The 25,644-nt window shown below is 47.6% G+C and overlaps 1 protein-coding gene across 2 annotated transcripts in view; it reads left to right on the forward strand.

Annotated features, from left to right (window-relative positions):
* Nucleotides 1–214: 214 nt before the first annotated feature.
* Nucleotides 215–25,644, forward strand: part of RAB43 (RAB43, member RAS oncogene family) — a 32,633-nt gene continuing 7,203 nt past the window's right edge. Inside the window, exon 1 of one of the 2 annotated variants that reach the window (XM_070574579.1) lies at nt 215–579. In XM_070574579.1, the coding sequence (XP_070430680.1) occupies nt 376–579 (204 nt within the window). In that variant the 5' untranslated portion in view covers nt 215–375. The remainder of the gene's footprint in view (nt 580–25,644) is intronic. The other variant, XM_070574577.1, reaches the window with a different exon arrangement.

The raw sequence follows: 25,644 nt of genomic DNA on the forward strand, positions 1-25,644 counted from the left end.
AAGGAAACAGCGGAGGCGCCGAGAGCGGCCGGGTATAGGGGCGGAGTCGGGCTGTGGGCGGGTCCGAGGGCAGGGTCCAATTGGGGGCGGGTCTGAGGGCGGGTCTGAGGGCGGGCCTGGGGGCCGGACTCGCCTGGCGCCGGGTTGCGGGCGGGCCGCGAGCTCTGCGGAGGGCCGGACTAGGCGAGCCCGGGGCGGAGCCGAGGCCCGCGGGGCTCCGGGCCGGCCCGGGGCGGGGCGGGGCTGGGGCCGGCGCTCGCGGCGCCTCTTCCTCAGGTGTTGCGGCGGTTCCACGTCGCCAAGCGGCCCGCGGCTTCCTTGAGCCCAGGCCGCCCTCAGCGTTCCGCGCGCCGGCCCTTCGGCACCCGCGCGGCCATGGCGGGGCCGGGCCCGGGCCCAGGGGACCCGGACGAGCAGTACGATTTCCTGTTCAAGCTGGTGCTGGTGGGCGACGCGAGCGTGGGCAAGACGTGCGTGGTGCAGCGCTTCAAGACCGGCGCCTTCTCGGAGCGCCAGGGCAGCACCATCGGCGTCGACTTCACCATGAAGACGCTGGAGATCCAGGGCAAGCGGGTCAAGGTGGGAGGCCGGCCTGGCCCTCTCGGGCAGCCGCGCCGCCCGGGCTCTGACGGTCTTGGGGCTGGGCCAGGGACCCCGGAAGGTTCTCCCTCAGCGAGGGGACGCGAGCGCCCCGGGTCGTCCCGAGGTTACTGGCAAATCCCTTGTGCCTCCCTTCCCCTTCCTCCTGTCGGAGCAGGCCTGAGCCTTGGGGTCGGGGCGGGTTCGGGGCGCCGGGCGCCGGCCTGGGGTGGGGTGCGTGCGTGTGCCCGAGCCGGAGGCCCTGCGTCCCCGAGCTCGCGTCCTGGGGGGACTTGGCTCCAAAATCGCTTCGCCAGTGGAAGGCAGCGGGGCTGCTCGGAGTGCGGGGGACGGAGGGCGCCTGGCCGGCGTGACCCTCCCACCGCGGTCGCAGCCCCCAGCTCGGCCCTCGGGTGGGGAGCCCCTCCAGAAGCTACCCCCCCTCCACGCCCCGGAGGGATCAGGAAGTAGTTGCTTCTGGGACCCGAGGGCCAGAACTTTTTGTCGGTTTCCGGCCTGGCCACGCCTCCCCGCAGTCTCTTTGTGGCCCGGGCGGTGGAACTTTACTCCGCAGGGGCCGCTCTGGTCCCCGCCCCCGGCGAGAGTTGGATGGAAACGACTTCACAGATGCCGGAAGGTGGGGGAGACCGTCAGGCGTGGCCGCGGCTCCGACAGAAACAGCAGGATGCAGTTGCCACAGTGTCCTGGCAGCGGTTTGGTAAACAGTGTTGGTGATTAGTGAATCAGAGTGTCTTAACCTGGTGTCAGCCCTCCCTCGTGGAGCGGGAGACCGTGGCAGGACGAGCGTCGTTCCTGCTCAGTAGCTTCGCTTGACTGTGCTGTTAGAAACCCTTCCCGTGCTCTCCGGGTTTCGAGTTCACGTGACCTCCAGGACAGCCCTTAAGAGCGCTGGGCAGGGGCAGCACGGGCGAGTGTTAGCTGCTGTTATCGCCATGTTTTCGAGAAACTGAGCCGGGGTGATGGGAGTCCCTTGAGCCCTGATGCTGTGGCGCTCTGCCTCCCCGGGCTGCTCTAGGCCTGCTTGTGGTTGCCTTTCGCTAGGATACTTAGCTCTTTGTTTCTGCAAAACTGGGATAATTTCTGGGTGTTGCCTCCCTCCTGCCCCACCATGGAGGAAAAGTAAGCCAACAGTCTTTATATGACCACAGTGCCTCTAGAGTAGATGTGACAGGGGAAGCGGAAACTCCCTGCCTGAAGAGTTTTTTTGAAAAATAGTCTTTGGGGTTTCTGTGTGTTTTTGGTCTCCTTGGGATAGGAAAAAAGAGCAAAGTGTGGCAGGCGGCTTTGAGTCATTACTTGGGACCATCCCTTTAGAGCAGGTGGTGAGGGGAGGGCTGTGGGATAGGTGGAGTGTGTCCCTGGACGGGTCTGCCCTGTGATGCCAGCAGCCACAGGGAAAGTGGAGTGTTAAAATATAGGCATAAACAGCAGCGGTGTCCTTGCAGGCTGTTGGCCTCTCCCGCTCCAGTGTTTGTGGTGGCCCTGTGCTGACCGTGGTCAAGGAGGGGGCAGAGTGTTCCTGTTTACCTGGCGAGATAGCAACCTGTGCGGAGCCCAGGGTGTACTGTGTACCTGAGCACAGGTTATGCAATACAGGGCAGGCGGTTCGTGATTTCTTTTCCTGATGGTCACCTCCAGGTTGTTCTAATTCAGGAAGCAGCCTGGCGAGACTGGGAATGGGGGAACAGTGTAGGTATGGTAAAGCCCTTAATAGTTATCATCACCGTCCTGCTTGAGAATCAGTTGTGTGCCAGCTGTTTTACAGATGTGTTATTAACCCCTTCTCACGCAGGACAGGCTTGCTGCAGGGCACCCAGCTAGTAAGTGACAGAGGTGGGAATTTTTCTTACGGTTTTTCTGATTCCAAATTGTTGAGGTCTTTCCCCTACACGAGACTGCTTCTTAGAGTTTGATTGTTTGGAGTGGGAAAGCCTTTGGCAATTATTTACCTGCTGGTTTTGCAGTCAGAGGAACCTGAAGCCCAGTGCACTGAAGAGGCTCTGAACTGAAACTGAGCAGCAGTGGGCGGGGGACAATCTCTCAAGTCAGGATTTCTGGGCTCTCCTGACTCAGCAGGAGCAAGTCGTTTTTCCTCTCTCCAGTCTGTTTGCTCATCTGTAAAATACCTGTGAGGTGTCTTCCAGCAATGTGATTTAAAAAAAAAAAAATAGAGTTTATTTGTTTACTTATTTTTTCTTCTTCTTCTCTCCAAAGTCCCCTGGTACATAGTTGTATATTCTGGTTGTGAGTGCCTCTGGTTGTGCTATGTGGGACGCTGCCTCAGCATGGCCTGATGAACAATGCCATGTCAGCGCCCAGGACCCGAACCAGCAAAACCCTGGGCTGCCAAAGTGGAGCTTGCGAACATAACCACTTGGCCACAGGGCTGGCCAAAAATCGGGTTTACTGAGGTTTAATTTACACACATTGAACTTTACCCATTTTAGGTGTACAGTTCTGTGAATTTTGACAAACGTATGTAGTCCTGTAACCATCACAATCGAGGCATAGAATACTTCCATCAGCCCAGAAAGTTCCCCTGTGTCCCTTTGTGTCAGTGTCCTCCCTTTTCCCCAGCCCCTGGCAACCACTGATCTGTTTTCCGTCCCTATAGTTTCAGCAGTGTGATTTTAACTGGAACCTTTGATGAGCCAGATTTCGTTGTTGTTTCTGTAGAAAGCATGTCCACGTCAGGGATTTAGTTTACACCCCTTCCAGGGCCTGTCCGGGGTCCAATAAGCGTCCAGCGTGCTCTCCTAAACCTCCTCTCCCTGTATTGCTGGCTTTTGTTGGAGCTTGAGGAACCTTAGAGGTACATCACCTAGGGGTTTTCAACTCTGAGCTCCGTGCTTGGGCTAAAGGGAGAAGGTCAAGAGGCCACAGGTTCAGAAGGACCTCAACTAGCTTCGCACCCGACCAGAACAGTATTACTTTTATCTAGTTTTATATTGAGGGTTTCTGGGCTCTACTGTTTTGTATTTGACTAAAGAGTTCTGCTGTTAAAAAATAAAAAAGTGTGAGGGGCCAGCCCAGTGGCGCAGCGGTTAAGTTCACACGTTCCGCTTCGGTGGCCCGGGGTTCACCGGTTCGGATCCCGGGTGCAGACATGGCACCACTCATCAAGCCACGCTGAGGTAAGGGTCCCACATATAAAGTAGAGGAAGACTTGCACAGATGTCAGCTGAGGGCCAATCTTCCTCAGCAAAAAGAGGAAGATTGGTGGTGGATGTCACCTCAGGGCTAATCTTCCTCAAAAAAAGTAAAAAATAAAAAAACAAAAAAGTTTAAAACCTCACAGATCTAATTAAATGCCTTTATTTCTGCAGTCACTTCCCATTGCAACCAGAATAGCATCCAAACTCCTTACCTGAAGAGATGGGCTGCTGTCAGCCTTGCCAACTTCCTCTCCCTCCTTTTGCCCCTCATTCACCACTCTCCAGCCTCGATAGCCCTTTTGATCCTTCAAATATGTCTGCCTCAGACCCTTTGTGTCTGTCCGCCTGCCTGTCATACTCTGCCCCGAGATCCCTGTGTAATGGCCACTTCATCATTCAGCTCCCACTGTGAATGCCACCGCTTTGGAGAGAGGCCTTCCCCGACCTCCCAGACCCTCGATCCCATTCCGGGATAAGATCAGGAGTAAGTTCATAGCATTTTCCAGGACTTGAAATTGCCTCGTTTGTTGGTCTCCTCCTGTACAGTGTCAGCTCCTTGAAAGCGCAGGGATCCAGTCTGCCTGGTGTACCTGCCAATCGCTACACCTACACCAGTATCAGACATGTGGTGTTCAATATGTGTCTGTTAATTGATTTTTATTTATGAAGAGGAAGCTGAGGCCAAAATAAGTGAAGAGACCGGCATGCCCAAGGCCACACACAAGTCAGTGGCAAAACCAGGATTTGAACCCAGGGTCTGCCTGGCCCCTAAGCCCCGTGCTCATTTTTACATTTGATCACCCTTCTGAGTCCCTCTGAGTTCATAATGATGACCCCAAGATTCTGCAAGTTAATGAATCTAGTAAAAATGCAGTTGTGGCCAATGCACTTTGAGGGAAGAATGTGGACTTGGGCATTTTATGGATTTTTTCAGTAATAAAAGTTGAAACCCCAAAGAGTTTCAGGGTGTTTGTCAGCTAACAAAACACCTTGCCAGCCCCAAACAGCTCACATAGCCTGCTCTGCTGGTGAGTAAGGCTCTGTATGTGTGATGAGTTCCTGCGCCCTACCCTGTGTGAATTCATTTGGCTCTAGCTATGCAAACTGAACTTGGAGAGTGAATCTGGGTGCTGCTATTCCTTCAAACTGTGGAGTCCCTGAAAGAGAACACTGGATTAGGATTCTGAAGGTCTGGGTTGTATATCCAACCCCTCCACAACCACGGCCAATTCCTTTTCCCTTCTTGGAGCCCCAGGCTTCCTCATCTGTGAAATGGGACTAATGATCTTCGCTCTGCGTACTTCTTAGAGTTGTTGGAAAACTATGGACGCGATTAAAATAGTTTAAAATTCCCTTTATATATTTTTCAATATATAATCCATCCACCTGGTTCAGAAATTGAAAATGTCAAAGACGTTAAAGGGATATAATAAAGAGTCGCCCTTCCACCTTTGCCCCCCAAGCCACCCACTGCCCTCTAAGAAGAGGCAGTCAGTGTTACCTATTTCTTGTTATCCTGAAAGTGCAATTGTAAATAAAACCAAAGAATTACAAATATAAGGAATTATCTTATTATTGCTGTTGTTACCATTTTCCTCCTTAGGTTAGACAGATTATTTCTTAACGTGTCCCTCCTCAACCCCTCACTCCTCCCCGCCTCACTGTCCCCCAGGAAATCTCAGCTGCTTCTCTACTCATTCTTATCTGGGACGACACAAAGGCCTGTTATGTAAACTCGTTTTTGCAGATCACTGGGGACACAGGTCTCTAGTCCACACACAAAGGTTAGCCTTGTAGCCTTGTACCCCTGTGTTTAGTTCTCTATCAGGTTCACTCTCCGCTCGTTGGGGTCGCTGCCAGATCTCTCCTTCACAGAAGTAAAGTCTGTGCCCTTGGGCCTGGGCCTCCAGATTTCAGGACCTTCGGCCTTGGCTGTCAAGCTTCCTTTGGCCCTAAAAGTCATCTTTGTTTTTGTGGCATTTCTGAAAGAGGGGGCAGGGCCGAGGTAAAAGGAAATGGCTTCTCTTTAAAATTTGTATCCTCAGTCCTTCCAAATAGGGGTCTGACTTTGCTCGTGTGTTCTACCTATTTGGATAAAATTGGTTTGACTTTTTCAATTTTGATCAGAAATAGCAAAAGGACTGTTAGATAAGATATAAGTTCTAGGTCATGCTGGTTGTCTGAAGAAATCTGTTCTTGATGCTGTGACAGCCATCCTCATTGTAAAATAAGCCTTGCCTCCCGAGGTTTCTGACAGTCCTGAGGCAGCAAGTGTGATGGAAAGATAGTGGAAAGAGGGCCAGCGTTAGAGCCCGGCGCCAGGTTAACATCTTGGCTTTGCTCCATAGTGCCTTGGGCGTGTGATGTCACTGCTTCTAGTCTGTTTCACTTGCAAACCCCCTAGCTTTAAGGACCATAGTGGATCATCAGTAGATGGGAACTGACATTGGTGTGGAAATCACCTGAGAAAGAGTGGCGAGGGGAATCTGGAAGCTTGGCTTCTCAGCCTGGCTGCCCAGCTGACCTTGTGCTAACTTGTGTTACCCTGTCAGTGAAACGGAGAAAAGAATGCCTGCCTTACCTACCCATATAGGGTTTTCTGTGTAAGAAAAGGCAAGAGCCTGGCCCCCATGGCAGATCTGGGCAGTGATGCCACACCAGTCAGGGATCACAGTGGGAGGCAGAGTCGCACAAGACCTTTAGCACCTTGCAGGTCCACCTTGCAGCTCATGGTGTTGACATGTCTCCTTTCCTTGCTTTCATGTCGTTGGTCTTTAAGCCCGTTTATGTTTTCTTTGTCTTCCATTGGCCTTTGTGTAGTGCTAGGCCTGTGGTAGGCCCTTGCAGAGTCCTGACACTGAAGGGTTTCCTTTTGAAGCTTTGGGCATGAGGAAATCATAGAGTTGAGTGGTAATGGAGTAGCTCTCCCTCCCACATCTACTGCATCTCGTCACTTTTTTTTTTTTTAAAGATTTTATTTTTTCCTTTTTCTCCCCAAAGCCCCCCAGTACATAGTTGTATATTCTTCGTTGTGGGTCCTTCTAGTTGTGGCATGTGGGACGCTGCCTCAGCGTGGTCCGATGAGCAGTGCCATGTCCGCGCCCAGGATTCGAACTAACGAAACACTGGGCCGCCTGCAGCGGAGCGTGCGAACTTAACCACTCGGCCACGGGGCCAGCCCCTGCATCTTGTCACTTTTCACCACTGTTCTCATACAGTGTTCCCTTCAAAGCTGCCCTGTGAGAGACTCCCATTTTATGGAGGGGAGAGGAAGGCCCGTGTGTCGCAAGTCAGAACCAGAACCTAGCCTTCTCGCTCCTAGTCTGGTGCTTTTTCCTTATGACTGTATCATACTCTCTACCACCACCAACATACACGCATGCACACAAAGGTGTGGGACCAATTTAATATCTAAGCTGTCATATATCACTTTCATGTTACATTTTTATTAGCAGTATCATATCAACATACTAATGCCAGGTGCTTATTAAATAAATCCTTATTAATTTAGATTAATTGGGAGAAGTGGTGCATATGACAGTATGAACAAAAGAACAAGCCCATCTTCTAGAATGGCTTGCAAAATGCTGTTTTACTGAACGTATAGTGATAGAAATCAAGCAAGTATTATTAGATAAAGGGCCTCTCTAACCTGCTTTGACGGATTAATAAATAAGGACTGTTTGTCACTAATAGCTCCTATCTCTATACCATCACACATGTATCCTTCTCTCTTCTTCCTTGCACTACTTTGCCTTGCAGACCTCCCTTTCCTGCCTTGGAAAAAGGCACACTTAACCCTAGATGAGGTGGGTGAGCATCAACAGTTCTTAGGGTTTTCCCACATGGTCATGAATGACTGAGGTGACACCATCCCAAATATGTGACTGAGGAGTAATGTGGCTGATTTTTTAGCAGTAACAACCTGGAACTTAAATGTCTAAATGAGTGCTGTCCCTTTCAAAGTAGTCTCCTTGAGAGAGTGTCTGCATATTTCCCAAATGTTTAATCAGCTGCGATGGTCCCTATTCAGAATCTTTGGAACCTGCAGCTCTTTCTTTTGGCAGGTCTTTCATGGGTGGATTTGCTGATTAAAAAACATCAGAAGGTCACGGGAGCCTACCATAGTGTTAGCAGTTCTTTGGTCCAAAATGAGGCCTGACTATAAAATCATAATTCTGGTTCACGTTAGGCCAGAGGGCTTGCCCAAGCCCCTGACAGCAATGTTGATGTTTTGGGCAGTGACAGTTCATTGTATGGGGGTTGCCACCTCAGCATGGCTGACGAGTGGTGTAGGTCAGCACCCGGGATCCAAACCTGCGAACCTGGGCCGCCGAAGCACCACAGGTCTGGGCCCTGAGGCTGCTACTTTTTAAGGGGACAAGGTTCTTCTTGATTTGAGAGGCCTTCAGCTCACAGCTGACGGGTTGGTGGGTCTTTTCTCCTTGCATCAGTTTCCTATCTGTGACATGAGGATGTTGGACCATGTGATCTCCGAAGGATTCCACCATTCATAGAAAAAAGTTGCTTGTAATTTCAAGCCAGGTAATTCCCACCCCTGCCATTTTTATGCCTGAGAGTGTAAAAATTAGATATTTTTAAAATTAAAATATTCTGTTTTCCAATGAAAAATGATTTCTTTTGGTGTAACTAGGTTTTTACTCTTGGATTTTAACTCTCTAATGGGGAAACAGATAGCATATGATTTAATGACCAAAAAAGTGGATCATAGCTGTCAGAATAAACTTCAGTTTGCTAGCTATGAATTGGTAATGTCTGCCATGTTTACATGATAGAGAAAATACATAGAAAAAGTCAGTTTTATGAAATATGAAAATTCTATGAAATATGTAGAAAAATCACATATTAAAAAATTAGTTTTATTATTGAAATCACAAGGTAATACCTCAATGGAAACCTTGACTCTGCAGTTTTCTTTGGGTTATTTTCCCCAGAATAAGCCCTTGACAAGTGTTGGCTGAATAAACCAGAGAGTGAGGGAGAGAGAAACGGGAGCCATATCTGAGCAGGAAAGGGCGTCAGTGGATCTGGAAGTTCTGCTGGAAGAGTGGGGTTCATGCAAGAGCTGGAGGGCACCTGGGCACGGAGTGGGAAATGAATGTGAGCTGAAAAATGGAGAACTCATGGGAACTCAGGGGGTCCCCTGCCGCTGGGCAGGAGAGTGGTGATGGATGGAAGGCCCTGGTGCATTAAGATACTTCGGGGCAGTTTGCTGTGCACGGTGTGTGTGTGTGTGTGTGTGTGTATCAACAGATTATTATTTTGCTTTACACAAGTTGTCCTTACCTGACGATATATTCTGTCTAAAGTAGCACTCTACCAAGTTCGTTTGTTAAAAAAATCTTTATTGAGATAGAATCCATGCACTATAAATTCCCCCATTTAAAGTGTACAATTCAGTGTGTTTTTGTTTTTTATTTTATTTACTCACAGAGTTGTGCAAACATCACCACAATCAATTTTAGGATATCACCCAAAAAGGAACCTTCATGTCACCCCGTCCTCCAGCCCATGGCAACCACCTGTCTACTTTCTATTTTATAGAGTTGTCTGTTCTGGACATTACATATAAATGGAGCCATATGATATTGCGGGGTTTCTTATGGCTGGTTTCTTTCACCGAGCATAATATTGTAAGGTCCAAGTTACTTTTTATCCCTTCCAAAAAATGCTTTGTTTTTTCTTCCTGGCACTTACCTATACCTCAGGTCCTGTTCACTTGTTTGGTCCCAGGCCTGGGAGGGCCTGTGAGCTCTGCCTGTGTGCCTACCCCTGACACTGCGCCGCCCCTGCTGGTGTTGATGAGTGAGTGAAGCGCTCTGCCCTCCCTGTTCAGTGACTGACTCTTTGCACCTAACGAAATGCATCCGGGCTTTGGTTGGATGGATTAATTGTCTCTCTTCCATGTCTCCCTCTACTAATTTGGAAATATATGCATGCTAGTTCTACTCATCATGTTAAATTTTATATATGTATTCAAACTTATATTTTTCTATCTACACACTAGAATTACTGCTTATTTCTTTGACTTGAAGAAGAACCCTGGCACACTTTTTCTCCCTCCTCGTTGCCTCCATCTCGATGATTTCTGTGTTGAAATCATCTAGGATTTGAGTTCTAGATTGTTAATTTTTTTTAAAGATTTTTAAAAAATTTTTTCCTTTTTCTCCCCAAAGCCCCCCAGTACATAGTTGTATATTTTTAGTTGTGGGTCCTTCTGGTTGTGGCATGTGGGATGCCACCTCAGCATGCCCTGATGAGCAGGGCCATGTCTGCACCCAGGATCCTAACTGGCGAAACCCTGGGCCACCAAAGCAGAGCGTGCGAACTTAACCACTCGGCCATGGGGCTGGACCCTGTTAATTTTTTTGACATCATGCGTTGACAATTACTTAGACAATCCCAAGTTCTATTTATTTATTTTTGGTTTGCTCTTCTTTATTTCTTTGTTTCATTTTCATTTTGCCTGAATTGTTCCTCAAGTGATTCTTACAGAAAGAGTGTGTAAGTGATAAACTTTCGGTAACCACATATCCAAAATTAACTTTATTTTCCCCTCACTTAGATGTTAGCTTGGCTAGATACAGAAATCTACTTATAAAATAATTTTCCTTAGAACTGTGACAATACTGCATTATAGTCTTAAAGCTCCCAAATGCTGCTGGTGTAAAGTCTGACTCTAGTTGAATTATTGTTTGCTTGTGATCAGCTCTCTTTTTATAAGCATTTAGGTTTAAAAAAAATGATTTCTGATGTTCTGAAATTTTACCATAGTGTGTCTAGGTTGTGGGATAGTTTTCATTCATCCTCGTCTGAACTCAGTAGGAATAATCAATATGAAAATTCCCATATTTCTAAAGCTCCAAGGAATTTTCTTTTATTTTTTTGATTAGCTCCTTCATGTCATTCCTCCTGTTCTCTCCTCTGGAGGTTGCATAGGACAGGAGCTGGAACCTTGGGTCTGTCCTCCATATCTGTTACCTTTTCCTTTGCCTTGACAGCTTGTTCTGTTGTGCTGCGTTCCAGACAGCCCCTGGGCTCCACCTTCCAGCTCACTGATTCACTTTTCAGCTGTATCTGTTCTGATATTCATTTCATCTTTTGGTTTCTTTATTTTGAAAGTTACATTTTCCATTTCTAAGATCTCTAGTTGGTTCTTTTTCATATCAGTAATATTTTCATTGTAAGGATATTATTAATACTCTTTTATTTTTCCCAACTTTTTACTATGAAAAATTTCAAACATAGGAAAGTTGAAAGAATAACACATTATACGCCATGGATATTCTATCTAGGATTCAGCAATTGTTCATTTTTTGCTGTATTTGCTTTATCTTTCTATATATGTAGTTTAAACTTTTTTAATTTCAAAGTAAGTTGCAGTTAGCATGATACTTCACCCCTGGATACCTCAACATACAACTTTTAAGGATAAGCACAATACCCTTATCATACGTGAGCATATCAGTATTTCTACAATAGCATCTACTGTCTAGTCTATTTTTAAATTTCCTCAACTTTGTCCAAAACGTCTTTTGTCGTGTTTTCCCCTCTTGAACCGGAGTCCAGTATAGGTTTAGTTCAGAACAATGCTTCACTTTTTTTAAATGACATTGATTTTTTTTTCTAAGAATCACTTTCTGGATTTGTCTCATGGTTTCCTCATGGTGTCTTTTCACTTGTTCCTTTATTCCTGATATTTCCTGTAAACTGGAAGTTGAGCTTAGAGGCTTGATTAGACTTGGATGAAACGGTTTTGGTGAGAATGATTCATAGGTAATGTTGTGTACTCCACTTTATGCCGCAGGAGGGGCCCACGATGCCAGGTTCCCCCACTGCCAATGATGCCAAGTTTTATCGCTTGGTGAGGGTGGTGTCCACCAGGTTTCTCTATTCGTATTTGCTGTTAAAGATTCCTCTTTGCTCTCGTAACATTGTTTCTTGGAGTATCATTTAAGAGCCATGGTCTTGAGCTGGCCTTTTCTGTCTGGAGCAGCAGGGCGAATTGAAATGAGATTAAAAGGGAGAAACTCGGAAATTTAGAAGGTGTTCTGTCAAGCTTGATTATGGTTGTTGGCTAGAAGTCACTATCAGACACCCTCAGACATAAACTGTGCCTTGGGGAGCTCATTAAATGGCAACAAATTCATGGTTTGTTTGTCCATTCTGTAAGTACCTACTCTCTCCCAGGCACTGTTCTAAGCACTGATGAGAAAAAAGGTAAATAAGAGACAGTCCTTGTTCTTCAGGAGCTCACATGTAGTTGGGGGAAGATGTGAAAAAAATGTGTTTACAAATGTGTAAACAAGTAACTACCACTCAGTGCCATTAATGCTGTCTCTGTAGTGACTGTGATTTCTGAACCAAGAACTGGGACGCATGGCCTGACAAGTACACATGTGTTTATTGTGGTGACAGCAGGACTGAATATTTACAATTAGGAATGTTCCCACAAAGCAGGGCCCCTGCGCTTGCCATGGCTGTCATAGGGATGCATGCCGAGTGCCACAGGGGCACAAAGGGGGCAGCAATCCACTCTCCCCAGGGTCACAGAGGCAGTGAGGTTCGAACTGGGCCCTGGAAGATAAGTGGGAGTTTCCAAATGAGGAAAGACAGAAAAAGAGCTTTGCCACCAAGGCCATATATGTGCAAAGCCACAGAGGTGTGAAAGAGGAAGTGTGGGTGTTTGTCCAAGTCAAGTGTAGCTGGAGTGTTGGGGGAGATATGACTGTGGAGGCACTTAAGACCAGCCTTCTGATCATGCTAGAAGGTGTGTCAGCTATGTCTTGACATGCTAGAAGGTGTGTCAAACTGTGTCAACTTTGTCTGGGGAGACTCACCACTTGTCCTTGAGGGTTGATGTGGAAGGGAGGCATAATGAGCAGTGAGTGGGGGCTGGGCAGCACAGGAGGTCATGGCTGAGTGGGGCCCCCAGTTTGGCCCACTCTCCATTAATCCAAGTTAGCAAGGCACAAGAGGGACAGTTTGAGGGAAGGCCGAGTTCACTTTGGGACATATGGCGTCTGAGCCCCCTGTAGGCCAGGCCCATGCTACTGAGGAGTTTTGGGAAAAAAAGAAACAGGTTGGGGTTTCAGGGAATGATTGCAGAGGCTGTGAGTGCTCCATGAGACCGTTTACCGAGGATGTCAGACCTTGCAGCCGTGTCTCTAGGAGTGCAGCCTTCCCTGGTAGGCATAGGTTGTTGCCGCAGGGAGCTTGCACTGCAGTTCACACTGTTTGTTGTGGACTCTTGCAGGCCTAGCCGGGGCCTGCCCGACTGGACTGAATCGAACGGAAGGGCCCCTGGTGTCCTCTCTGTTTCACTCACTCCTCAGGTTTCCCTCTAATGCCTAAAGGGGCCTGTGAGCGTGGTTTGGGTGGTGGCAGGGAAGAAGGCCGTGGAGGAAAGGCTTGAGTAGTGATAGATGGTCTCGGCTTCCCTATGAGAGGGAAGAGGGGGGTCTCTGGGGACCTGGCGGCCCTTTGCCGGTGACCAAGGCAGGACTCATTGGTGAGAGGTTAGAGTCTTTTACTACCTTGTGTCTTTTTCCCACCAAGACTGTTCAGGAAAGGGTTTGACTGATTCCTCCAGGAGGTGTAAACATCAATGAGATTTCTTGGAAAAAAATACAAAAAGCAAAAACGCATATGGTTTGTGGAAGAGCTGTGCACACAGTAAAGGGTGTGGGGTTTTAGAGTCAGACACAGCTCTTCTGCCACTTCTTTCCTGTGACCCTGTGGCCCCTCCTGTAAAAATGTAAGACTTACCTTCTAGGGCAGCCGCGAGGATGCAATGGACTGACGGATGTGAAGCGCTGGCGCCTGGTGGTTCTCAGACACGTTAGAACCCCGCCTGCGCCCCGTGCTCCCGCTGGCCCCTGCAGCTCACTGCCGTTCCCAGGTTGCCGACGAGGAAAGGCAGACTCGGGAGGCTACCGTGACCCTCCTCGATCACTCAGCTGGTGGAGTAGAATGGGAACCCAGGATCCCCGATCTCTCTTACACTTCGAACTGCAGATGACCCTACCAAGGAGAGCTGTGTTTTAACAAGGGACAAAGAAAGTATCTCTGATGCTGGGATCTTGAGCAACCATGTTTAGGGGCAGGAGGAATTTTGGGCTTAGAAGCCCGTCCCCAGCCCTTACTGCCCTCCACAGAGGAACCGTCTTGTCCCTCTAATACCATCTGTATTCAGGTCCATGTTGCTTGCCCCGCCCTGTGTTGCTAGCCCAGCACATTCTCTCCTTTCTCTGCCTCACTTGGTGTCTGTCCACCTGCCTGACTGTCTTTACCAGCTAACATACTGGAGGTTTTGCAGTGTCTCACGTCGCTCTTAACAGTGCACCCACGTCTTGGTCTGTGGCTCATTTGTGAGCCATGGGCCAAGCTCTTCCCTGGAGAACCAAAGCAGGAGAAGTGGCAGCGGCTGGCCAGAGGAGTGGCCTGCAGATTCCTCTTCCTGATTCGACTCACCACATCCCAATACACCATGAGAAACAGCTCAGGAACCTGTAATTGGGTCAGTCTGACCAGTTTCCAGAGTTTTGTCCTGAGAACTCATTTTTCCAAGGTCCTTGTCTGCTATGAAGAAGCAGGGAACTTCGCACTGCCTGCTTTGTCATACAGGAGAAGACTGTTCAAACCAAATCCTCTTCTGTTTCCAGCAGGAGGGACGGCGCTGGATGCAGCCTCTGGGAACTGAACTGCCAGTGGTGCTTTTAACCTAATCAACAGGATTGATTTCCCATCGGGCGCATGTGAACTCACTCCGCAGGAACAGCAGCCACGAACCCCTGGAAAGAGCTGTAGCCTGCTGTGTCTCTTGTCTCCCTCTTGCTGGCCTGCCTTCGGGAGGGTTCCTTCCTTGTTGAGTGCCTGCTTTGCGCCAGGTTATTGGTAGCACAAACAATAAGATGGGGTCTGTCCTCTCACGAACCCGTTCTTGATGGCAACAGACAGACTTACAAACCGGGAGCCCCATGTGGACAGCCCTGGGCCAGTTCCCACTATGAAGCCTGTTTGTTTGGTCTACAGAGTGATGATTTGCTGGTTTCTTTCTCATTGAAGTTGCCTCAGGCAGGATATCCTTTTCTGTCATCTTCCTACATTTTATGTTCCTTGGCTGGCCCCCAAAGGCACCTTAGTGTGGGACATTTGACTTAAATGGATAACATATTCCGTGGTGTGTGCTGTTACAGAGGCAAGAATAAAGGGCTATGGGGGCATGAAGGAAAGAAGGATGAATTCTACTTAGGGCTCTGTCAGAGAAAGCTCTACTGACCAGGTGACTTTTGAGCTGGGGTCCTGAAGGTTAGGTAGGAGTTCACCAAAAGGTCAAGATGAATGCAGTCTATCCTAGAAAAAGGAGATAATGACAAGAATGATAATACCCTATCATGGGTGTGGGGACTCAGAGGGACAGAGTAAACTGGTATAAAGCTTAGAAGAGAAAATGAGCCTCATCCCTCACCCTGAGATGGTGCTTCCCAGACTGAGGCAGCAATCTGTGGGCCTGAGCCCTCCCATCAACAAGGTAAAAGAAGGACCCGAGACCCAGGACTCTTGCTGCTTTGAAATCCCCACCCTCCCCCACCCCTTTGAAACTTATCTGACTAACCCCTGCTGAGTTGGACAGTGGGGGCACCTCCCCTCTTCTGAGCATAAGCGCTTTGGGAACCCTTTTCCATCCTGATGGGCCTCACTCCCATCCTCTGTGCCCAGCACAGCAGCTGCTTCTGGACTTTACCCCAGTTATCAGCAGGCCAGAGAATTTCCCCTAAAGTCTACTGTAAGAGAGAGCCTGGCTGGGGAAGGTCAGAGAAGTGGTGGGAGGTGAGAGAGTTAGGGAGGGTGGGCTTGAGGATAATTCACGGTACAAAGTCCCTGCCTGTTTGTCAAGTAAGAGTGCAGGCAGAGAACTTCCGGTGGGTGGAGAGGTATGCGGGGTGGGGTGGTGGTTTCAATTTGGCAGATGTTCTCAGTAGTTTAAGGCCGATTATGTACTCTGGGTAGTGAAACACACAACGGTTAGCTTTCCTGAGCTAGAGCCTACAGTCCAAGCCACTAGACAAAGACCAGGTGGGCAGGATAGCAGGCTCTGAGAGCAGAAACGGTACTCATCCATCCAACAAATGTTTATCCAGCACTTTCTACATGTCAGGCACTATGCTGGGTGCTGGGCATATGTGAAAAGACAGACAGACACAGCCTCTGCCCTCATGAAACTCCTATGAGGGAAAGACAGTAAACATTTAAAAAGTGTGTGCAGGGGGTTGGCCAGTGGTGCAGCGGTTAAGTGCACACGTTCTGCTTCAGCGGTTCGGATCCCGGGTGTGGACGTGACACCGCTTGGCAAGCCATGCTGTGGTGGGCGTCCCACACATAAAGTAGAGGAAGATGGGCACGAATCTTAGCTCAGGGCCAGTCTTCCTCAGCAAAAAGATGAGGATTGGCAGCAGATGTTAGCTCAGGGCTAATCTTCCTCAAAAAAAAAAAAAGAAATGTGTGCATGTTGATGTGCGTCTGTCAGGTCAGGCAGTGGGGGACACTGAAGAAAAATAAGTTGAGGTGAGGGGGTAAGATGGGCTGTTCTTTTAAGAAAGGGTGGTCATTCGAGGCCTGTCGGTGGAGGTGATATTTGCGTATAGGTTGAAATGGAGAGAGGAAGCAGTCACGTGACAGTCTGGGAGAAGAACAGTCCCGTAGGGAGAACATCAAGGGCAAGGGCCCTGATATGGAGACCTCAGAGTCTTCAAGGACTGGCAGGGAGGCAGACACGGCGACGGCGAAGCAACAGCAGGTAAAGTCGGATCCTGCGGGGCCTTTAGGCCTGGATCCGAAGGACCTAGGGGATGCCGCGCAAGGGTGGAGAGCAGAGGAGTGACGAGATCTGAACACTGTTTTCGCAGCTCCACATTGGCTGTGTGGAGAATGGATTGGGCTGCAAGGGCAGAAGCCTGAGCAGGTTTGAGACTGTCTGCCTTGATCCTGGTGTGAGGCTTGGTGGAGGTGGTGACAAGTGTGAGGGGAGGGAGCAAGAAAGGCAAAGGCAGTGGAGACTCAGTGCCCATGATTTCCCGCTCCCTTAGCCCCTGCTGAGGACTGGCAGCAGGGAGGGAGGCAGAAAGACGGAGAGACGGGCTTGACCTCAGCTTCATGCTGAGGTGCCCTGGCCAATCACCATGCCTTCAGAGCCTGCTTTTCGCTATGACGTTGGGTTTGTGGTCTCAGCCTGCAGGCTCTGCTGAGGACGCAGTGAGATGGCGTTCCTGTCCCCTCCAGGACCCCACGGCATCCACGTGGTAGGTCCTGCTCTGGCTTTTGAGACATAGAGCCTAGGACTGTCCTCTCGCATAGATGGCTCAGGATGATGCCAGTCTGCTTGTCTGCTTTCTCATCTGCCTGTTTTTCCAGTAGCTAAGGTGGCTGATCAGACTCATTAAACTTTTCACCCATCCTCCCTTGGGGGACTGCCTCAAGGCAGGCCTGGGGCTTTGGCAGAGGAGCTGTGCTTGGCTGTCGGGAAAGTGACGCCTCTCCCAGCTTGGGTTCTCCCACCTCTGTTGAAACACAGGGCATTTAGGCCAAGCGATTGGGCCTACTCTCCTGAGCCCTCTCTGCAATCCCACGGCAGGGGTGTTCTCCGCCTTGCAGCCCGGGTGCTACTTTACAGACATCAATCAGAACACATCTCTTCTTAGCCTGGGCTCCCCGGAAAACAGCCTAAGACAAGGGCGTGTTCACAGCTCGTTTGTTGTGAGGACTGGAGAGTGAAACAGAAGGAAGGAAACACTATAGAGGCTGCATGCTCAAGTTGGTCACTGCCGTGGGCAGGTGGGGCTTGATCTAGCCCAGGCATCCCCTGCCCCCCACTGGCCAAGGGTCCATCATTAGGGGGGTAAGTCCCTCTCACTTCTGTCTCTAATTAGTATAACTTTGTTCTGAGTACCTTCTTCACTGCTGTCTGGCCACACTGCCCTTCCTGTATCTCCAACATGGCAAGCTTTATTCTGTCTCTGGGCCTTTGCACTGTTCCCTCTGCCTGAACACTGTCCCTATAACTGGCTCCTCCTCATTGGGCCTCAGCTCAAGTGTCACCTTCCGTGACCACCCCAGGAGGCCTCCATCCCGGAGAGTCTCTGCTTTTACCTTAATTTTCTTCAGAGTGCTCATTATCCCTCTCTGCAAGTGTCCTCTCTGCCTTCTTCCTGTCCGCCTCCTTTCACTAGAATGTGATCTCTGTTTCTGTTTCATTCCTTGCAGTATCTCCAGTTCTAGAACAGGGGCTGGGACATGGCAGAAGCTTAGTATGTATTGAACGAACAAATGAATGACCCTTGCACACAGCCCAATTTATTTTTTTTTGGGACACTTTGTATATTCTACTTTGCCTTAAAGCTATTTCGCATATACTAAAAACATCAGCGAAAAATTGTAATAACTCAGTAAATATTGTTAAATGGATGCATTTATCCAGCACCTTCTCTGTGCTAGGCACTGTGCATATTGAATCTATCATTTGACCCTTACAGCACCTTTGTTTTTACAGATAAAAAACTGAGTTGAGTTTTAGCCCAGAGACAGCAAGCTGGTAAGTGACAGCACTGGTTTCCCATCTTGGGCCTGTCTGAGTCCAGAGTGCTGACGCTGCTCCCTTCCCTCCCTCCCACCAATGTTGGGGAACCGGGGGAGAGTGTTCCCAGTCATGGGAAGGACCTACTTTCCAAAAATACCTCCTCCCTTACTGCCCAAATTTCACCAATTGGTTGACCTAGATACCGTAATCTGTAGCTATTTTGTTGGGTTTTAATATAGTTTTTATTTTTATCAGAGTTATACTTGTGTATGGTTTAAAGATTTTATTTTTTTCCTTTTTCTCCCCAAAGCCCCCCGGTACATAGTTGTATATTCTTCGTTGTGGGTCCTTCTAGTTGTGGCATGTGGGACGCTGCCTCAGCGTGGTCTGATGAGCAGTGCCATGTCCGCGCCCAGGATTCGAACCAACGAAACACTGGGCCGCCTGCAGCGGAGCGCGCAAACTTAACCACTTGGCCACGGGGCCAGCCCCTTGTGTATGGTTTAAAGAGTCATTTGGTTCAACAAGTCTTGTTAGAAAAAGGTCTCCTGACACCCTCACCGCCACGCTCCAGGGGCGATCACTTCCAACTCTTCTTAGTTGATGGGATTTTTCTATTTCTCCTGCTTATGTTGCATCTCCCTCCCCCCGCACCTCCCCACCTGCCCCCAATTATAGGCGTTATCTATTGACTGCCTACTTTGGGCGATGCGAGTTTCACTGACTCACAGCACTACCCCAACCCCCATCACACACATGCACACTTTGTATCCTCTCAGGAGAGTTGTGGGGTAATATTGATTAGATCAGTGTTAAGTTCCTTCCACTCTATTCTCAAAATATACCCCGAATTTGATCACTTCTGCCTGTCTTCATCGCTACCACCAGGTTGAAGCACCATCTTTTACGGAGTATGGCTGGAGCCTCCTAACTGGTCTCCCTGTTTCTGTCCTTGCTCTCTTTTCATCTGTTCTCAGTACAGCAATCAGAGTGATCTTGTTGAAATGTATATCTGATTCACTCAGAACTCTCGTGGCTTCCCACCTCACTCAGAGTGAGGGCCAAAGTTCTCACTGCGGTCTGTGAGGCACTACATGATCTGGCTCCCTTCATACTTACTTCTCTATCATCCCCTATTACTGTCCTCCTTTTCACTCTTCTCCAGACTCACTGTTCTTGCTTGCTTTGAATGTACCAGTCATGTCTCTGCCCCAGGGCCTTTGCACTTGCACTCCTCTCTCCCTGGAATGCTCATCTCCCACATATCTGCACAGCTGACTTCCTCTAGCTTCCTGCACAGCTAGACATCTGCACAGTTAGCTAACTTTCTTTAGATATTTACCCAAAAGTTATCTCAGTGAGGCCTTCTGTGACCACCTTATCTAAAACTTCATTCCCTACCATTCACAGCTTCTTCCCTTGCTTGTTTCTTCCTTTTTATCACTATCTAGCATACTTATTATTTTTATTATTTTACATTAATATTTTTGCTTATTTTATATATTTATATATAAATAAGTATATTTTATAATAAATACTTATCATTATCTTAGCCTCTGTCTCCCACATTAGACTGTAAGCTTTTGAGGACAGGAATCTGCATCTGTTTTGTTGGCCCTGACATCTTCAGTACCTAGAACGCACAGCAGGTGTTTAATGAATACTTGTTGAAATAATTGAATAAATACATCCTGATTTGTAAACGCCGTTCATAGCTAAGTCATGTCGTATGCTGCCGTCATTTTTCATTTCCCACGTTCACTAGTTTTTCCTGGCAGTAACAGTCATCTTGTTTTTGCTTAAGTGTCTATGTATTTACCACTAATTCATCTCCAGCCTCTTCTCTAATTAGTATAACTTTTGTCTCCATCTGTCTACCATATTGTATAACTCTCCTCTCAATATATTGCTTTCTCTCCATTTCATCTTGAAGACGTCTCTCCCAGAGCTTTCTTGATTTCTATTTTAGTTTTTCGTGGTTAGAGTGATATTCTGTAAGAATTCAGTCTTTTGAAATTTATTGAGACTTATTTTGTGGCCCCGCATATGGTTCACCTTGGTGAATATTTCACGTCCACTTGAAAACGTGCTGTTCTGCAGTTTTGGGTGTGGTGTTCTGGAAATGTCAATTGGATCAACAGTTTTGTTTAGATATTCTTCATCTATATCGATACTTTTGTCTACTTACTCTATCAATTACTGAGACAGAGGTGTTCAAATCTCCAGCTGCAATTGCGGATATGTTTCTCCCTTTAGTTATTGTCGGTTTTAACTTCAGGAAATTTCAAACTCTGTCATTAGGTGCTTACATATTTAGTAACATTATGTCTTTCTGACAAATTGCCTCTTTTATCATTATGAAATGTCTATCTTTTGTAATTCTTTGTCTGGAAGTCTACTTTGATGTTACCATAACCATCGTTCTTATTCAGTCATGCGCCACATAGCAATGTTTTGGTCAACGACGGACTGCATATGTAATGGTGGCCCCATAAGATCAGTCCCACATAGCCTAGGTGTGTAGTAGGCTGCACCATCTAGGTCTGCGTAAGCACACTCTGTGATGTTTGCACAATGACAAAATCGTGTAATACTGTATTTCTCAGAAAGTTTCCTGGTCATTAAGGAACGCATGACTGTACTTTCCTGTGCTTACTTTTTGTGATATATGTATATATTTCATTCTCTTACTCTCTGCCTATTTGTGTAGGTAGATACATATAGATATTATCTAGATAGCATATAGTTGGATCTTGCCTTTTTTCCAGTCTGACAACTATAGCTTTTAAGTGAAATGCTTCGTGCATTTATATTTAATGTAATTATTGGCATGGTTGAGTTTAAATCTACCATTTGCTATTTGTTTTCTATTTATCTCTTCTATTTTTTATTCCTTTGTTCCTTTCCCACTTTCTTTTGGTTTAATTGAATTTTGTTTTAAGAATACCATTTTAGGGGCTGGCCCTGTGGCATAGTGGTTAAGTTCAATGCACTCCACTTTGGCAGCCCAGGTTCACAGGTTCAGATCCCAGGCACAGACCTACACCACTCGTCGGCCATGCTGTGGTGGCGACCCACATATAAAGTAGAGGAAGACTGGCACAGGTGTTAGCTCAGGACTATTCTTCCTCAAGCAAAACAAAAAATAGAGAGAGAGATTGGCAACAGATGTTAGCTCAGGATGAATCTTCCTCGGCAAAAAAAATGGGGCTGGCCCGGTGGTGCAGCAGGTAAGTTCACACGTTCTGCTTCTCGGCAGCCGGGGGTTCTCTGGTTCAGATCCCTGGTGGGGACATGGCACCGCTTGGCAAAAGCCATGCTGTGGTAGGCGTCCCACGTATAAAGTAGAGGAAGATGGGCACGGATGTTAGCTCAGGGCCAATCTTCCTCGGCAAAAAGAGGGGGATTGGCAGTACTTACCTCAGGGCTAATCTTCCTCAAAGAAAAAAAAAGAATACCATCTTATTTCCTCTGTTGACATGTTATTTCTCTTACTGATTGAAATAGGGCTAACAATATGCATCTTTAACTTATAAAATCTCTTTAGAGTCAATTTTGTAGCACTTCATACTTCACAACTACGCTTAACACTTCTCATTTCTCACTTATATCTGACACTTCACAAGTGCAGTAACTTTACAATGGTATAATTTCATTTATCTGCCCTCCTTTCCTTTGTGCTATATTGTCATATTTTTTATTTCTAGTACATTATAAACTCCACTTTACAGCCATTATTTATAATTTTACAGTCAGCTGTTTTATAAGGAAATTACAAGAAGAAAAATAGTAGTATTTTATATATACCTACTTATTTACAATTTCTGGTGGATCTCATTCCTTTTATAGATCTGAGTTTCCACTTAATATCATTACCCTTCAGCCTAGAGAATATCTTTTAGTATTTCCTGTTGTGCAGGTCTCCCAGGGAGATTCTCTCCATTTTCATTTATCTGAAAATATCTTTATTTCACTCTCTCTCTCTCTTTTTTATTTGCTGAGGAAGATTTGCCCTGAGCTAACATCCATTGCCAATCTTCGTCTTTTTTTCTTTTTTATGTGAGCTGCTGCCACAGCATGGTCGCTAATAAGTGGTGTAGGTCTGCCCCTGGGAGCCGATCCCAGGCCACCGAATCGGAGTGCGCAAAACTTAACCGTTAAGCCATGGGGGCTGGCCCTTCACCCTCATTTTTGAGAGATATTTTTTCCTGGATATAGACTTTGGTCTTGAAAGTTTTTCTTTCAGTACTTTTTTTTTCTTTTTATTACTTTTCAGCATTGTCTTCTGGCATCCATTATTTCTGATGAGAAATCACTTGTCATTTTTAATGTTCCCCTGTATATAATATCTTTTTTTTCCCTCTGCTTTAAAAATTTTCTCTTTTACTTTTGGTTTTCATCAGTTTGGTTATAGTCTGCTGTGATATATTTTGTGTTTCTTCTGCTTGGGGTTTGCTGAGCTCTTTGGATCATTAAGTCAATGTTTTCATCAAATTTGGAATTTTTGGTCTTTACTTCGGCCACATTCTCACTATCTTCCCCTCTGGGCCTGCAGTTATGTGAATATAGATTGTTTGATGTTGTCCCGCAGATCCTGTGGCTCTGTTCATTTTTCTTCAATCGTTTTTTCTCTTTGTTCTTCAGACTGAATAATTTCTATTGATTTTTCTTCAAGTTCACTGATTCTTTTTTTTCCCCCATCTCCATTCTGCTGTCAAGTTCATTGAATGAATTTCCCACTTCATTCATTGTACCTCTGTCTCTGGTCTGTTCTCAGCCCCGTAGGAGCCACTCTCTGTAAGGTTCTGGCTGTCTCCCCTGCTGTGCATGGATCCTCAGGAAAGAACTCACAGGACGCCCCACATAGACTCGGGGCTCTCACACCGCCTGCACTGCTTCTCATCCCAGTCGTATCAGCTGCTCCAGACTCTGATCTTTGCCTCCTCAGCTCAGTGGGACCACCGTGCTCTGCTTAGATTCTAGCCCACTGTCCTGTGGTCAGGAAACCATCCCCAGGTAGAGAGTCATGGCGACCATGAGGTGCATTTCATGAGTTTTGCTTCTTTCAGGATTACAGTCTTGTGCTGCTTGTTGTTTCCATCCTGAAAACGACAGTGTCCCGTATTTTTCAGTCTAATGGTTGTTTCTGGAGGGAGGGCTCGTCTGACGCTCGGTACTCTGCCGGAGCTGGGAGCTGCCCCAGAGCCCCGTGGCCTGCTCCAGATGGGCTGGCATCCAGGCTCGCTGCTCGGCTCTTGCTTTGGGATCTCTACCACCATCCTGGGGATTCCCTTTGTGCCTCTTTTGAGTTAAATTCGTTGTTTTCTGAATCCCACGTTTTCTTATTTTTGGTTGATTTCTTTGGGCAGAGGAACCTTCAGTAGCTTCCTGAGAAAGGGTAACAGGAAGGTAAATTTTTTGAGGCCAGTGTGTCTGAAAATGTCTTTATTAAACCATTGCACTTGGTTGATAGTTGATTGGGCGGAGAATTCTACTTTGGAAATAATTTTCTCTCATAATTTTAGGTGTTTCATTGAATATGTAATGTCATATGAAACTTTTATGTGGAACTTTGAAACGTGTTGTTTCTTTTTTTTTTCTCTCTGCAAGTTTTTATCGTCTTTTCTTCTCCATGGTTCTGGATTCCCACAGTCATGTTTTGCGTGAGTCTGTCTTCCTCCGTTGTGTGTGCTTAGTGGGCCTGTTGGATAGTTCTGGGGAATTTTTATGAAGTATTTCTTTGATTTCTCCCCTTGATTTTACTATTCTTTTTTTCCTGAAACTCTTACTGTCCTGATAATGGACCTCCTAGGCTGATTCTGCAATTTTCTTTTTTTTTTCCTCCATCTCTTTGTATTTTTTTCTTACTTTGGAGGGATTTCTTTAACTTTATCTTCCAACCCTATGTTGCATTTTTCATTTATGTTATATTTTAATTTTCAAGGGCTCCTTTCTTCTTTCTGAATGTTCCATTTTTTCTTTTTTTGAAATAGTGTTCAATCATTGTTTCATGGATCTTTGCCTATCTCTGAAAAGACCGATGATTGTTTTTGAGGGGTTTGTCTCTGCGTAGTTTCTGTTTCCTGCAAGTTGCTTTATTCTGTTTGGCCTCTGACTTTTGTGTTGTGTACTCTCCTCTGGGGTATGGGGTGCGTTCCTGGTCATCTGGATCCCAGGTTTGTGTAGTGCCAACGTTCCTGCCTTTCGCTTCTCCCCGTGCATGGCCTAGCAGACACCATGAGCTCCGGAGAATGGGGCCTGGTTTCCTTGGAGCCCCTCGCAGCTGGGGAGGAAATAGGAAGTCTCAGGACTGGAAGAGTTTATTTGGCATGTTGTGGCCCAGAGCTCATTAACTCAAACTTCTCTCAGTGGGGCCTAGGGAAAAAAGGTGGTCACCTCCACAGTGCCAGGGCCAGAAGCTGTGCCCCCAGGAACTGAGGCCTCCAGGTCCATGCCCACCGCGGACAGACTAGAGGGCCTGCCATACCTTGAGAACTAGATAAAGAGGCACCCAGAGTGCTTGCGCTGGCGAAGGAGGAGGGATGACCTGCAGCTCGGTGGAGGCCAAAGGCTCACGTTTATCTTCAGAGAGCCCCGAGAACCTATGGTTTGTGGAGCAGAGAAAGCCAGCCTGAGCCCCTGAGAGCCCTGACACCTGCTCGCTCCAGTGCCCACCCACGGTCCATCTCTCTCAGTCCCAGAGCTGGTGATCTCTGCCCAGAGCGGGCAGCCTCCTGGCCTGGGCACAGTGAAAGTCCAGGTTTGCCCCGGGCCCAGCCCCTCCCGCACCCTATCTGGTGTCTTTCCTGCCAGGCTGCTGTTTCCACAGAAAGCTACACACAGGCACGTCTCCTCCATGGCCATTGTCCAGGAGGGCTTGGCAGCAGTCACTAATGGGTGTTTGTTAAGTGAAGACATGTGCGGGACAAGACCCCAAGCTCCTTGCCTATGGCTTGGCTAAGCTGGGTCAGCTGATGGTAAAGGCCCCATAAGAGGACTCTGCCCACCGCCTCCCTGAGTCCCTCACTGCCACAACTCAGGCCCCGTCACCATCAGGTGTTGCTGAGGCAGAAGTAGAGAACCCTAATGCTGGAGGAGCATCAGGCGTGACTGAGCACAGTGGCGCATTTACAGGCACGGAGAGGGGAAGGCACTGGACGTGCACACAGCCAGCCTCATGGTATACCTGGGGCCAGCTTGCCAGACTGAGAGGCTGGAGCTCTTCTGGCTCAGCATCCCCAGCAGTGAGCCCATTGTTTGGGGGAGAGAGGGCACACAGAGGCCCCAGGGTCG

This window comes from Equus przewalskii, chromosome 15 (genome assembly GCF_037783145.1).
Source record: "Equus przewalskii isolate Varuska chromosome 15, EquPr2, whole genome shotgun sequence".
NCBI classification, from domain to species: domain Eukaryota; kingdom Metazoa; phylum Chordata; class Mammalia; order Perissodactyla; family Equidae; genus Equus; species Equus przewalskii.